The 13,007-nt window shown below is 45.7% G+C and overlaps 1 protein-coding gene across 3 annotated transcripts; it reads left to right on the top strand.

Annotated features, from left to right (window-relative positions):
• Positions 1-57: 57 nt before the first annotated feature.
• On the top strand, positions 58-12,994 carry DCLRE1C (DNA cross-link repair 1C). 3 transcript variants are annotated; one of them, XM_080555495.1, is made up of 14 exons: positions 58-243; positions 510-561; positions 2,006-2,090; positions 4,068-4,127; positions 4,703-4,758; positions 5,425-5,526; positions 5,774-5,846; positions 6,021-6,161; positions 6,298-6,399; positions 6,984-7,120; positions 7,289-7,343; positions 8,364-8,452; positions 9,303-9,403; positions 10,645-12,994. In XM_080555495.1, exons 1-14 carry the CDS (start codon positions 135-137, stop codon positions 11,616-11,618), a joined length of 2,136 nt encoding a protein of 711 aa, XP_080411621.1. In that variant the 5' UTR covers positions 58-134; the 3' UTR covers positions 11,619-12,994. The 3 variants fall into 3 exon arrangements, with proteins under 3 accessions (XP_080411621.1, XP_080411622.1, XP_080411623.1); XM_080555496.1 differs by lacking the exon at positions 58-243 and adding an exon at positions 2,679-2,816; XM_080555497.1 differs by lacking the exons at positions 58-243; positions 510-561 and adding exons at positions 2,508-2,605; positions 2,679-2,816.
• The last annotated feature ends 13 nt before the right edge of the window (positions 12,995-13,007 follow it).

The raw sequence follows: 13,007 nt of genomic DNA, 5'->3' as shown, positions 1-13,007 counted from the left end.
TCAACGGGTAGGCGGGACCAGCTTTCCCATTGGCCGAGCTCGCGGAGGGAGGCGGGAGCAGCTTTCCCATTGGCCGAACGCGCTGGGAGGGAGGCGGGACTAACTGGAAGAAGGCGGAAGAGGAAGAGGCCGCCATGAGCCGGTTCGGGGGCCGGCTGCGCGAGTACCCGGCGCTGTCCATCGACCGCTTCGACCGCGACAACCTGCGGGCGCGCGCCTACTTCCTGTCGCACTGCCACAAGGGTGAGCGCCGCGCCCCCGCCGCGACCGTGGCCATGGCGACGGCGCTCCCTCCCCCTCCCTTCCCGCCCGTCTCCATGGCGACCCCTTTTCCCGCCTCCCGCCCGTCTCCATGGCGACGCTCCCCCCTCCCTTCCCGCCCGTCTCCATGGCAACTCCCGCCTCCCGCCCGTCTCTGTGGAGGCCCCTTTCCCGCCTCCCGCCCGTCTCCATGGCGACTCCCGCCCGTCCCTGTGGCGGCCCCCTGTGATTGCCATGTTTCCTTGCAGATCACATGAAGGGGCTGAGGGCGTCCGCTCTGAGGAGGAGGCTGGAGAGCAGGTACGGTGTGAGGGGAAGAGCCCCCTCAGGGCTTTCTGAGGGGCGGTGGCTGGAAAGAAGTGCAGCGACAATTATTATTATTATTATTATTATTGACAGGAAGGTTCAGGGCCTGTGAGAAATTTTCTATTTTTCAAGGGAAAAATAACGTTTGAGGCATGCAGCGGTGTCTGGCTCTTGCTGTGCTGCTTTGCTGGAGGAGGTCTTCTAATTTTTTGGACCTTCTCTTCTTCAATCCTTAACTTCGCGTGTGTTTTGGCCAAAACATCGACGGTTTAACCAAAACGTGTGGAACATGAGTGGTTTAAGCACTAACGTCAATGCTTTACGCACTAGATGCTGTTGTCCTCAGGGTTACGCCACACAGAACTAGGCAGCTTAACGTCTGCAGCCCGTTTACCAGCAGGGGAGGGCTCCGAAGGGGCACAGCACTGGATCCCAATGCTTCCTTGAACCTGAAGCACTGTTCTGAAAACATGCACCTCGCACGACTTCAGGTTTTCCCATATTTCTTTCTCCGACTCCCAAAAGCTAAACTGTGAAGGGTTTTGAGTCAGTTTCCAACCGAGGATCACCTGTGACTGGAGGTGGCTTGACTCCCACTGAGGTCTGTGCCCCAAAAACTCAATAGTGCAAACTACAGAGAGCTCCGTCACTTGGGAAGGGCAGCAGGTATCCGAGTGGTGCTGATGGTAACAGCACGGTCCTCTTGAGCTCTGACTGCTCCATTTGGACAGGGAGCTGAGCAGTGCTTTAATAAATGTCCTTGTATGGAGAAGGACTTAAATTCTTGGGTTTTGAAGCAGTTGCCTTCACGCAGACTGCCTGTTCTGTGGGATTATCTGGCTCCTGAAGCCATGAATTCCATGGACAAGGTAGTTGGCATGGACCAGCAGTGGGCTTGAAAGCAGTCTAACATCTGAACCTGCAGATAATCGAGTTTCAGTTCCTTGGCACGTTCCCAGACACTGTTACGTTTATTAGAGTAGGTGTTGCATCTCCTCAAATGTGCGCAGGTAATCTCTTCGCTCATCAGGTCTATCTGTGCACCGTGCAAAAGCCAGAGCTTTGTAGGAAGCTGTTCTGCTGCATGCTAGCTGCCCCAAGTCTCGGGGAGACCATACTTGTCTGGATCAGACCTTGGTGGGTATGGAAACGAGCGAAGATGTACGTACACGTGGCCACGTACCAAAAATGCGCATCCGTGGGCACACATGGGTAAGACTTTGGGTCTGCTGTGCTGAAGAAAAGCCCTGCAAGGTGGAGCAACTTGTCTTGGCCCCATGTCAGGCTGGGGCAGAACAGCTCCTGCAGGCTTGCTGTTCTGCAGGTTTTTTTGGGTGAAAGAGGGAGCTGCCACTCGTGTTATGGTGTACTTGGTGTGAGGTACTAATACATCATTATATTACTTAAAAAAACACGCTTCTTTCTTGTCTCCTTTCAGCCTGAATGTTAAATTATATTGCTCACCGGTAACAAAGGAATTGCTGCTGACTAACTGGAAATACAAGTTCTGGGAGAATCACATTGTGAGTATTTTTTTATTCTTTATTTTTTGAATTAATAGTTTCCAAGCAGTGGCTCCAGGGAAGAGGAAGCTTCCCCTCCTCAAAGTTTCTAAATATTGGTTTTGATACAGTATTTCAGTTCTTAAGTTCCTACATCAGTAGGAACTTTCCTTGTTGCCTGCTGTGTCGGATTGGTTTATTGTTTGCTGCTCAATTTTATTTTTCTCTCCACAAAATTGATCCTTTTCTCTCAACTTCAGCTTTAAATGTCTTTCATCTCTGCAGCTGTTCTGATGGTTTGTACTGCTCCCTCCTTTCCTTACCTCACTCATGTCTCTTTTCTTCTGTCCTTCATCTACATCTCTCTTGCTTCGCTTAAAGTCTTGTATTATTTGGGGTATAATCTTTTAGTTACATTATCTTCCTTCTCCTTTTCAGAAGATGAATTATCTCTAGCAGGGAAGTGTTGTAGTGACATAAAATCGCTGAGGAACCGAATTACCTGGTTTCATTTGTTTGGAGCCAACCTTCAAGTGGTCAGTTGTCATTTGTAGATGTGGCTTACCTGTAGTTAGATGGATGTAGTTAGTTATCTCCTTCCCTTTGCAGATGCAGGCTTTGCAACTGAGCGTGATTCCTTTCACACCTTACTGTGTGTACGTACGTCGTCACACAGCGTAAGGATTTTGTGTCCCCCGAGCAAGGACAGGAGAGCCTTCTAGTCAAATGACAGCTCAGGAACTTCAGGCAAGCTGAAACTTCTTTCCTTGGGGCAGTTACGGCTCAGAGTTGCCTTAAATAGTTTTTATGATTGTGGGTGTTAAGCTCCATGTTCAGAGAAACTCTTACGAGTTTCTTACCTAGGAGCTGGGTCTGGGTAGGAGGAAAAAGAAGTAGGGGACTTCTGTACGTGTCCTACTTTAATTGTGAGGCTGAGGAGAACGTGACTACCTTTATACAAAGTCTTGAGTGACTGAAGGATTTAATCATTCTGGGGGAGTGAACGTGATTCTGGGCTCTGCACGAAGGACTCTGAGCATCCCGTAGCCGTTTGATTTGATGTTCAGACTGAAGAAGCAATCACGACGTCAGCTTCCAGACAAATGTTTTTATGATTTACAGCCTGACCTTTATTTGTACACGTGACATGAGAGGCTTTCTGAATCTGCTGCTGGCTCCAAAATTTAAACTACTGAAGATCGGCGGAGAGCTCTGCTGGGGACATTGTCATGTGTGCTCGTGAAGCAAACTGTGGCTGTCAGTGAAGAATTCATCAGGCAGTTTAGATCTAAAACTTGACAATTTTTTCACTGCAGTAGGAAATTTGAGCTTTACTGAGAAACATTGAGCATCCAGGATTAAGAGCAACCGTGTGAGTTTACTCAGCTTCAGAAAGAAATTGCAGGTGATAAAATTAATACTGATATTTAAAAAGACAACTCTCGCTGATGGCTTGAATTCTTAGTATAAATTGCATTTCGATGTGCGTATGCAAGTTTTGGAGCAAGCCAGGAGTTTGGTAGTTGTCTGTTCGGTTAGCATTGTGGTTTATTGTAGAGAAGCCAAACTTTATGAGCTCGGTGTGAGTACCAGCTGAGCGGATCTCTTGGAACCGCTCAGAAATCTGGAATGGGGATGTGGTGTCTTGCGAGTCTGGATGCGCTGGGACTGGGATGTCTCGAACGTTACAGTTACACAAAACCAAGGCAGATGATCCAGCCAGAGAAAACTGTGCTGTTGCTGTTAAACAGGCCAACAGATTGTACTTTTTGTAAGCATACAGACACTGGGATATCTCCAGGTCATTTTTTGACATCATTTTTTTTTTCCCACTGGGAATGGAAACCCATGATTCACTAGAAGGAAGTGAGGACAATTTTACAGGCTCAGAATTAGCCACAGTGCATGCTAAAGATGTCTGCGAAGTGAATTCTTAGCCCTAAACATGAACCGAGATGTTCAGTAAGTCATCTGATGCATTTACTTGTTTTGCTACAGGTTGCACTGGAAGTTGAAACTCCAACTCAGATTTCTTTAGTAGATGAAACTTCTGGTGAGGTAAGTTACAAAAATGATTCCTATGTTTTTAATGGCCGGTAACAATGTTTGTGTGAGCAGAGAAGCAGATCTTACCTGTGACATCAAAAGTGGACACGCTATTGTTAACATCTGGTGTTCCTTTTCTCTCCAACATGCATAGCCACATGAATTCTTCTCCTCTTTGTTCTTATTATCAGAGGGTTTTTCTGGTGACTTCTTTACACCGTGTTAGTGATCTCCTGCTCACCTACTCCCCTTGTGATTTTTCAACTTGTGTGTAAGTGCAGGACTTACAGGTCTCGTAGAGCATCCCAAGGTTTTTCCAAGATGTTTTTTTACCAGGAAGCAAGGAAGCAGGGCTGTCTCCTGGCTGACTGGCTCTCACGAGCACCTTACCGTCCATCATCTCTTCTGGCATGACAGGATGGTCGTTGCTGCTCAGGGCTTGTTGCAATGTGAAGACACTCTTTATTCAAAAGTTGTGCCAAGTGCTGCGTTGCCTGTGAAGAGCAATGTGTTGCTTTCACTGTGTCAGTGAAGGTACCAGCAGTACTCACTGCAGCGTGAAAATAACGCCGACCCCTCTCTTCCAGAAAGAAGATATAGAGGTGACGCTTCTACCAGCTGGTCACTGCCCAGGATCGGTCATGTACGTCCTTCCAGTACTCTAAACGTCTCTGCTGGCAAATTAGTCCTACGGAGTCTCAATAAATACTGTGGCTGTGTCTCTTTATTTTTCTTCCTTTCCTAACTGGAAAGAGCTCCTGAATTTAAAATTCTTACTTGATTATAGCTCTGTAGTCGCAGGGTCCACCACCTTCAGCGTTAGAACCCAGATCGTACAGGGCTTTTTTGTCCGTGCAGAAGTTACTTGTTACCACAGGGTACTTTTTCCTGCGCCTTGAATAATAACTTTCTGGACTGCAACTGCACTTAAAAATGGTGCACAAAACTGTGGTTAAAAATAAATCCCGTGCTTACTAGATGCTAAAAACAAGTTGCCCAACTTCCTGGTACAGATACCTAAAAACTCCTTTGGGTGCAGGAGACAGCTGGGCTTCCCTTACAGAATCTGTAAGGCTTTTGTCCTTTGTGGGCTCTGACCAGCCCATGCACAGGGCATGTCCCAGATGTGTTGAGTCTGAATCACTGGGTTTATTTGAAATAAACCTAAAAAAAGTCTAGGACAAAATTGAGCCCAGTGTTTCTATTATGTCATGTTTTAGTCACACAGACTTCTCTAAGCAAAAGAAACTGGCAGCTGGCAGTTAATGCTTTATATTGTTGAGTTTGACTGGAGTGTTTCTGTTTGCAGGTTTTTGTTTCAAGGTGAAAATGGCACCGTGCTGTACACGGGGGATTTCAGGCTTGCAAAAGGAGAAGCAGCCAGAATGGAGCTTTTGCATTCAGGGACCAGGTATGAGAAAAACAATCCACATTTTCATTCAGCTCCTGTAAAGTCTTTGGCTATCCGTGGGGTTTGGAAAGAACAAAAGATCATAAAGGCACGGACAATTTGTGAATGTCATCTTTTTTCCCCTCACTTTTTAAAATTGTGTATTAAATATACTGCAGTAAGACAAGCTTGTATTGCCTCCTTTTGAAGAGAGGAAGCGATACATCTTATGTGATGCATTGCTCACAATATCACATTCCTCTTTTAGAGTAAAGGACATTCAGAGCGTGTATTTGGACACCACGTTTTGTGATCCCAAATTTTATCATATACCAAGCAGGGTAAGTCTAAATAAGCCGTGAGAGGAGAGGTCCAAAAGCCACTAATTACTTAACCAGCCCTTCTTTAGGTAAATCCTGAAAATGCAAAACGGCATTTTCAGCATTTGCCTATCAAAGCACGGCGCTTTGGGAGTGCCTTCAAAGACGAATCGCAATATTTTCTGAACTTTTCAGGAGGAGTGTCTAAATGGGATCTTAGAGTTAGCGCGAAGCTGGACCTCGCTGAGTCGCTATCACATTGTGTGGCTGAATTGCAAAGCTGCTTATGGTTACGAATATTTATTCATTAACCTCAGTGAGGAACTTGGAATCAAGGTAATGCTTCCATACCAGTAATTCTTTAAAACCCTACCAGCTTTTTTTGAGAGCAGAACCACACCTGTACAGTTGCTCTGGCTGCAGTTTGGCAAATTCATTAAGCTAACCAAGAGTTAACTCTGCCTTTTTTTAGGTGCACGTGAACAAGCTTGATATGTTCAGAAACATGCCAGAAATCCTCTATCATGTTACTACAGACCGGCACACTCAGATTCATGCCTGTCGACATCCTCGGGTGTGTATCATTTTGGAAAGCTTCCGCTAACCTCTCTGCGAGCGACTGGTTGCGGTTGTTCTCGTGCTGTTGTTCCCCAGCAGGCTGGGACCAACTGGTTGCTTAATGCAGAGGAGAATGAAAACTCCAGCTGGTGGGTTAAGGCGTGTTTTTAGAAAAGCTATTATCTGGTACTAGACACGGTTTAATTGTATTTGAAACTTAGAAATTGTTAAATGAGGTAAGATGAACAGCGGGTTAAATCAGTCAGGTGTTATCATCCCTTCAGGTACATCAAAACCAGCTCGTGTGATGCCCCCTGCAGCCACGCGCTGGGTGCTTGTAATTGCTGGCCTTCCCTTTGCAGGATGTCTGAAGCTGAAGGCTGGGCCTAGGAGGAGTGCAGGTAGAACTGGAGGTGGCACAGTGGGGCGCTGGTCTCTGATTTGCTTCCTCAGCTCTGGAAGCAAGAGGCAACAGCAAAGAGATAGTGTTGAAAGGAGCTGGAAGTGAGATGAGAATATGGTCTGGCCGGATACCGCGTTGCTTAATTTCTGGGGGGGAAAAGCCAGGATTGCACTTAATCTTTGTGTTGCGTTTGGCAGGATGATGACTGCTTTCGAGGGAACAGGCTGCCCTGCGGAATGACTTGCCAAAACGGAACTCCCTTGCGCATAATTAGCATCAAACCCTCCACTATGTGGTTTGGAGAAAGGATCAAGAAAACCAGTGTAATTGTGAGGTGAGCGTTTGGGCTGTGCCAAAACCTGTTTCAGGTGCGTGTCCTGCCTGAGGTTTGTAAAACTGAACCTTAAAATGGGCTGTTTAAGAGCAAGTTATGCTTGCCTGATGACTGAGCGTGAAAACCAGCTGCCTAATTTATATGCCTCCTGTTTTTTTTTCTTTTTAGGACTGGGGAGAGTACCTACAGAGCTTGTTTCTCTTTTCACTCTTCATTCAGTGAGGTTTGTATACTTGTAGTACTAAGTAGACACTAATTATTCTGGAGTGGATGATGTGACTTGTCAAAATTAACAAACAAAAAAACCACAAAACACTACATAAGGAGATAGGAAGTTCTGGATGTTGGAGACAGGGATATCCCCAAACTAGTAATGTTTTAATATAACTGCAGAAGAACGTGTTAAGGTAGGGCAGGATTACAAGCCCATTTTTGTTTTCTCTGCTTGAAGCACAGGTCACCACTACAACTGTTTTGATTATTCTGTAATTGTGGTGTGCTTAAAGCTTGGCGTTTGGGGTTTTCAGTACGTTGGTTGTCTGCTGTGGCGCAGTTTTGGGCAGCTTTGACTTCTTTCCCCTGTCCACACATTCAAGCAGAAATTTTCTCCCATCGTAGCTGCCACTGTTACTCCTCTTTCTTTGCTAAAGGCTAACATGAAATCGATCCTGGCAGCATCCTCTCTCGAATCACACGCCTTCATTTAATATGACGATCCAGTTTTTCAGGTACTTCTCTCGTAAGAAGCTGAACTGAAACTGGATTTGTGCCACCGATCAACCTGTCACAAAGCCGTGCGTGTACAAAACGGAGATTATTCCGAGCTCTAGGAAGGAGGTCCTGTTTTGAAGATCACAGTAATTGTTTGAATTTCCTCTGTCTTGTAGAAGAGGACCATCTTCCTAGAGTTCGGAATAACCTCTGGATAGAGGTGCTCAGTAGTACATAAAGCATGGCAGCTCTGCTGGCAGAGTGTGCCGGGCAGTATGTTGTGAGTAACAGACTTGGACTTGCGAAAATAGTTGGGTTGTGCTGGTCTGCGTAGGTGGGAGTGCAATCTGCAATCACGTAGCTGTGTTCAGTGATCAGCACTGGTAGAACCTCAGCTGGAGTGAGATGCTCACACGTTTGGACGCAATTTTCAAGAAACTTTCAGACCCGGGGTTTTGTTACGCTTAGTGTTTGGCTTATGACACAAAACTGTTGTTGGTGTAAGTTAAGCTGCTTCTCTTCTTCAATTTAGATTAAGGATTTCTTGCGTTACATCTCTCCGGTGAACGTGTACCCCAACGTGCTGCCGGTGGGTGGGACAGAAGACAAAGTTATGGAACTGTAAGTGGCAGCTGGTGAAAGGAGGTCACCTGGTCCCTGTTCTAAGGACAACTCTCCTGAATCCCAGCCTCTCGAGCAGGCCAATGACTTCTACTTTACTCTTCCGATAATTCAATTCCCTCCCTGCCACATTCAGTCCTGCAAACTTCTTCCTGAACGCTAATAGGTGCTGCAGAGTCCAAGAGTTTGCATTCCACACACTAGTGAGAGCTATGTAGAGAGGCTTTTCTGATCGTTGGATTTGGGTGGCACCTGCGTGCATTCATCTCACGTCATCCTTCACCTATTTCTACTTGTCAGTGCTGTTTCTGGGAAGTTTCTTATAAAGAGAATTAATTTCTTTGGGCACTTGAACTCCTAGTCTTTGTGCAGGCACGAATGTACGGTATCACGCAGACCTGTACTCCTGTGCTGCTAAAGATGCTGGCAGCGTAGCAAGTGCTTTTATGGAGTACAAGAGTCGTGGTGGCACTCAGTCTGAACAAAATGAGGACTTGTTTCTTTGCTCCTTTTTGTTTTCTTCCTTAATAGGAAAGGAGACACTTTACAATAACTGAATAAACCTGCAGGCAGATTTTGAACCCTGTCATCTTTCCTTCTCTAAGCAAGGGGCTAAAAGATAAGTTTCCAAATGTTTTTAAGGTAAATATCTGGAAATGACAGATTTTCTCCCTTTAAGCTGCCTAAGCTCACCAAAGTATTAACATTTTCCCTAGCTATTGCTGCATTTGCTTTAACGCTTTTGCCACAGCGCCTGTGAAAGGCATGAAGCAGTGTCAAAATATTTACTTTTGTGCCTGAAAATAGCTGCCGAGTTCTAAATACTGATTTTTTTCTTCACTCACCTCAGATTACAGCCGCTATGCAGATCGTACAGGAGAAATACGGAACCCAGGTACAAGCCCCTAGGAACACTGAAGAGAGTCCACAAAAGAGATTTGTCTGATACAGGTAAAAAAATGCTGCTGGTGGTTCCATCCTTAAAGGAAAGCCTAAGACAAAACAGAGGTGCCAAAAGCCATGGCATTCACTAGTTTGTGTAGAAAGCAAGAGAAATACAGTTAGAAAGGAGGAACGTAAATTAAGTGAACTTAGTTTTCGGGAGAGTGGTAGTTAAGTGTGCTTGCTTGTGATCTTAAAACGTTCTTAGAAGCCCTGTATGTTCTAGAAGGGTTCCATTCCACAGTCCTACGCCATCCCTAACAAAGCCGTTTCCTGACTCTACCTGTATCACGTCCTGTGCTGTGGAGGAACAGTGAGGTATTTCAGAGGAATTGCTTCTCTTCGTTATCTTCGGCACCTGGCTGCTTAGCCCCAGTATCTTTTTTAATTTATGACGGTTGCTTCAGCAATGGGTGCTCTGTGTAGACTCTGGAAAGCCACTGAGCTAGAGGAGAACTGCAGGCCTGCTGCGTTCTTGTCAGCTGTTTCTGAAGTGCCAAGCATGCAAGGCTGATGTAGTCGCGGCAAAACAGGACGGGGCTGAGCACACGAATCTAGACCAGCGTCCATGAGGGCTCCATCAGATCTGCAGCATGCATGTGGAGGCCAGGGGCAGGGACACCTGCTGGCAGCTTCTAACTGCTTGCTGTTTGGGTCAACCTTTATTCAAAGCATGGAAGCAGTTACACGAGCTTCTTCAGTAACTTCAGTTGTTTGACACCTCTGCAGCCCCCTTACTGCTGTCATTAAATGTCTCCTCAGTCTAACAAACACAGCAACAGTGCTGTTTGTAAGTGCTAATGAGCAGAAAGAATTTTGCTAATGTGCATCCCACTTTCTTTAACCGGTATCTGATTTATTTTTTGCCTTTTTTTTTTAAGTGTCTGACCTGGCAAATAATTACTGGCTCTGAGAGTCGCTGTATAGGAGCCTCTTTACCAGTGTAGTGACAGTTGCAGTAGAACGCTAGAAATTAAGGCCTCCGATGAACAAAGAAGGCCCTGACAGAATCCACTAACGTGCTGATTGAGTAATGCCAAACCAAAACAGTAAAATTAACTACAGTAGCTTGTAAGGCGCTCTGCGAGGCAGGGCAAACATGTCACTGATGTCCTGCTAAGCCTCCAAGTGGGTTAAAGAACTTTTTCTTCTCTTTATTAAATGTTTTATTTTTGTGGAAACTTTGCTCGCTCTCAGAAAAAAAAAAGTTCAAATCTCTGCTAAAATCTTGTTAATTGTTCTCTTGACAGATGAAGATGATCTCTTTGATACAGAACTCAGCTCTGCAAGGCCTAAGATTTCCAAGCAGCAGAGAGAAGAGAGCAGGCCCTCCAAAACAACGCAGCCTGAAAATGCTGAAGGAAACACAAACGAGAGCACGGACAGCTACAAAGCACCCCTAACTTATACCTCCCTCCAGGTGGATTTCATGGACTGCGAGGAGTCAAATGATGATGATGACGACGACGATGAAGAAGATGACAAAGAAGATTCTGAAAAAAATACAGCTCAAGTTCTTCCCCAGGAGTCAGATGCCACTTCTACAGCAAATTCCAATGGCGTACCTGGCGACCAGCAGGAGCCTAAAGCTGACGTCCCGTGCTGGGATGCGTTTTTTAAGTGTGACAGGCTGGATGAAAGCTCTGAAAACGAGGACAACTTCCTGTCCTCAGCAGGTGCTGGTGGGTCCCAGTCACTCTTCAGCGATTCGGATGGGGTGAGCGACTCCACCCACATCTCCTCCCAGAACTCCTCTCAGTCGACGCACATATCGGAGCAGGGCAGCCAGGGCTGGGACAGCCAGATGGACACGGTGCTCATCACCTCCCAGGAGAGGAACGCCGCTGACTTCAGCTGCTTCAGCAGAGCCGGGGGCAGGACGGTTCCAGTGCCACACGAGGCTGCCAAGGAGAGTCAAGCTGACAACAGCAGCTGGAAGGCACCGGGTCAGAACAGCTCGTGTGCCTCTGATGTCATCTGTGACTTGAAAAGCAAAGACTCGGAGAGAGAAGCAGAAGCTGGCACTGCTCATGTTCAGGAGGTGCTGGTGGGAACGCGTGACACTTCTAGGGCTCCCGATCTGGAACTGAAGAGGGACTCCCAGAGCTCCTCGGACTTTGAAATTCCCTTGACCCCTGATGCCGAGTTACCTCAGCCAGACAAGCTGTACTGCCTGTATAAGAAGCTAGCAGCAGGTGAAAGCATAGTGAGAAAACTCTCCTGAAGACAGGTAGAACGGATTATGTCATGAGAATAGGGGCATTCTTCTTTAAGCCCCTAATTATTTTTCTCTTTAGTGCCAATTACTACTTGCACGTAAGCTAATTTATACAATTTTTCAGTATTACCATCATAAATATCATTCTGCAGCCCCTGTAACTTCTGTTGTTCCTTCCACGAAGTATTTTAAGAAAGTACTTCCAGAGGGGACTGTAAAAGCCTTCTACCTCCTAAAGTTCATTTTGCAGGGCTGTAAGTAGGTAGATAGATAGAACAGACCAATTTAAGGATGGGACACTAAATGAAATTTAGTGTTTACTTTTATCATGAGCTCTAAGAGTTTGCCTTTTATGCACGTGATCTCAGGTTTTAATACAATACTACATTTTTAACTGGGGTGGGGGGGAGAATGTGGCATCTTCTGGGGACGGCCACGCAAATAATGTGAAGGGCTGCACTGCGGCTTTAGGAAATCCCGAGTTCGCACGGCAGTCATTTTAAAGGACTGCGGAACTGAGCAGAGACTGACCGAGCAAAGTTTTGGCTGCCTTTTATTTTTGTTTGGTCACTTCTTTAAATCAAACCGCTCTCTCTTTAAAGCGAGCGGGTACTAAACACCACTGCCTATGGTTTAAATCTAACTCACTACAACCCACTTGTCGTCAGTTCCTCTGCTTTGGTTCATTCTCCGTTTTTCAGAGCTACCTAAAAATAAAACGCCCCGCGTTTGGTTCCAAAGCCACCTGCAGGAGCTTGCTTTGGAAGCTACGTCACAGCAGCAGAAGCCAACCTGTTACCTCTGCTACTCGAGGCTCTTTTATTACCAAATTTTACCTCCTCTCCACCATCTCATTGACATTACTGAACTCAGTCATGTTCAGATCTCTTTTTTTAAAGCAAGACAAATTCTCCATGCATGTTTGCTATCGTAACTAACTTCTTGCCAAAATTCTTAGCTTTTACAACGGAAATGCGGCTTCAGGTTCTTAAATTTCAATGTCTAGGACGAAATGCCTAAACAACAGAAGTTATCTGAGTGTTCTATGAGCTCTTAAGCCCAAAGAATTAAGAAGACTTCCATTATGACAGCTCTCCCTTTTGTGTACATCAAATTTTCTGCTGTTTTTAGTGAACCATGAACGTTAAACCAGCCAGCATTCTGCTACTGGGAACAGTGGCAGAGAAAAAAAACACGAAAATTTGCTATCATCTGTGTATGACTTGAAGGTTATTCAAATCCGTGTGTTTTTCCACTGCTCCTGGGATTTGTTAACGCGTATTCCAAGCACAGATTTTTATTTTGCTTTTTAGCAAGGTTAAAGGGAACCAAACTGCTGTTGTACCTACCTACCTCTGTGAATATAGTCATACAGAGCAGACTCTTGTCTGTTGG

Source organism: Anser brachyrhynchus (genome assembly GCF_964034855.1).
Source record: "Anser brachyrhynchus genome assembly, chromosome: 1".
In the NCBI taxonomy this organism is placed as follows: Eukaryota; Metazoa; Chordata; class Aves; order Anseriformes; family Anatidae; genus Anser; species Anser brachyrhynchus.
Note: the sequence above shows the minus strand (reverse complement) of the source record. Positions and strands in the feature narration are given on the sequence as shown.

Excerpts from the sequence above, each read along its gene's own strand:
- DCLRE1C (XM_080555495.1), top strand. The coding sequence starts at position 135 with ATGAGCCGGTTCGGGGGCCGGCTGCGCGAGTACCCGGCGCTGTCCATC. Across the intron at positions 5,527-5,773 it reads CTTTTGCATTCAGGGACCAG|AGTAAAGGACATTCAGAGCG; the intron begins GTATGAGAAAAA and ends TTCCTCTTTTAG. Across the intron at positions 8,453-9,302 it reads GAAGACAAAGTTATGGAACT|ATTACAGCCGCTATGCAGAT; the intron begins GTAAGTGGCAGC and ends CACTCACCTCAG.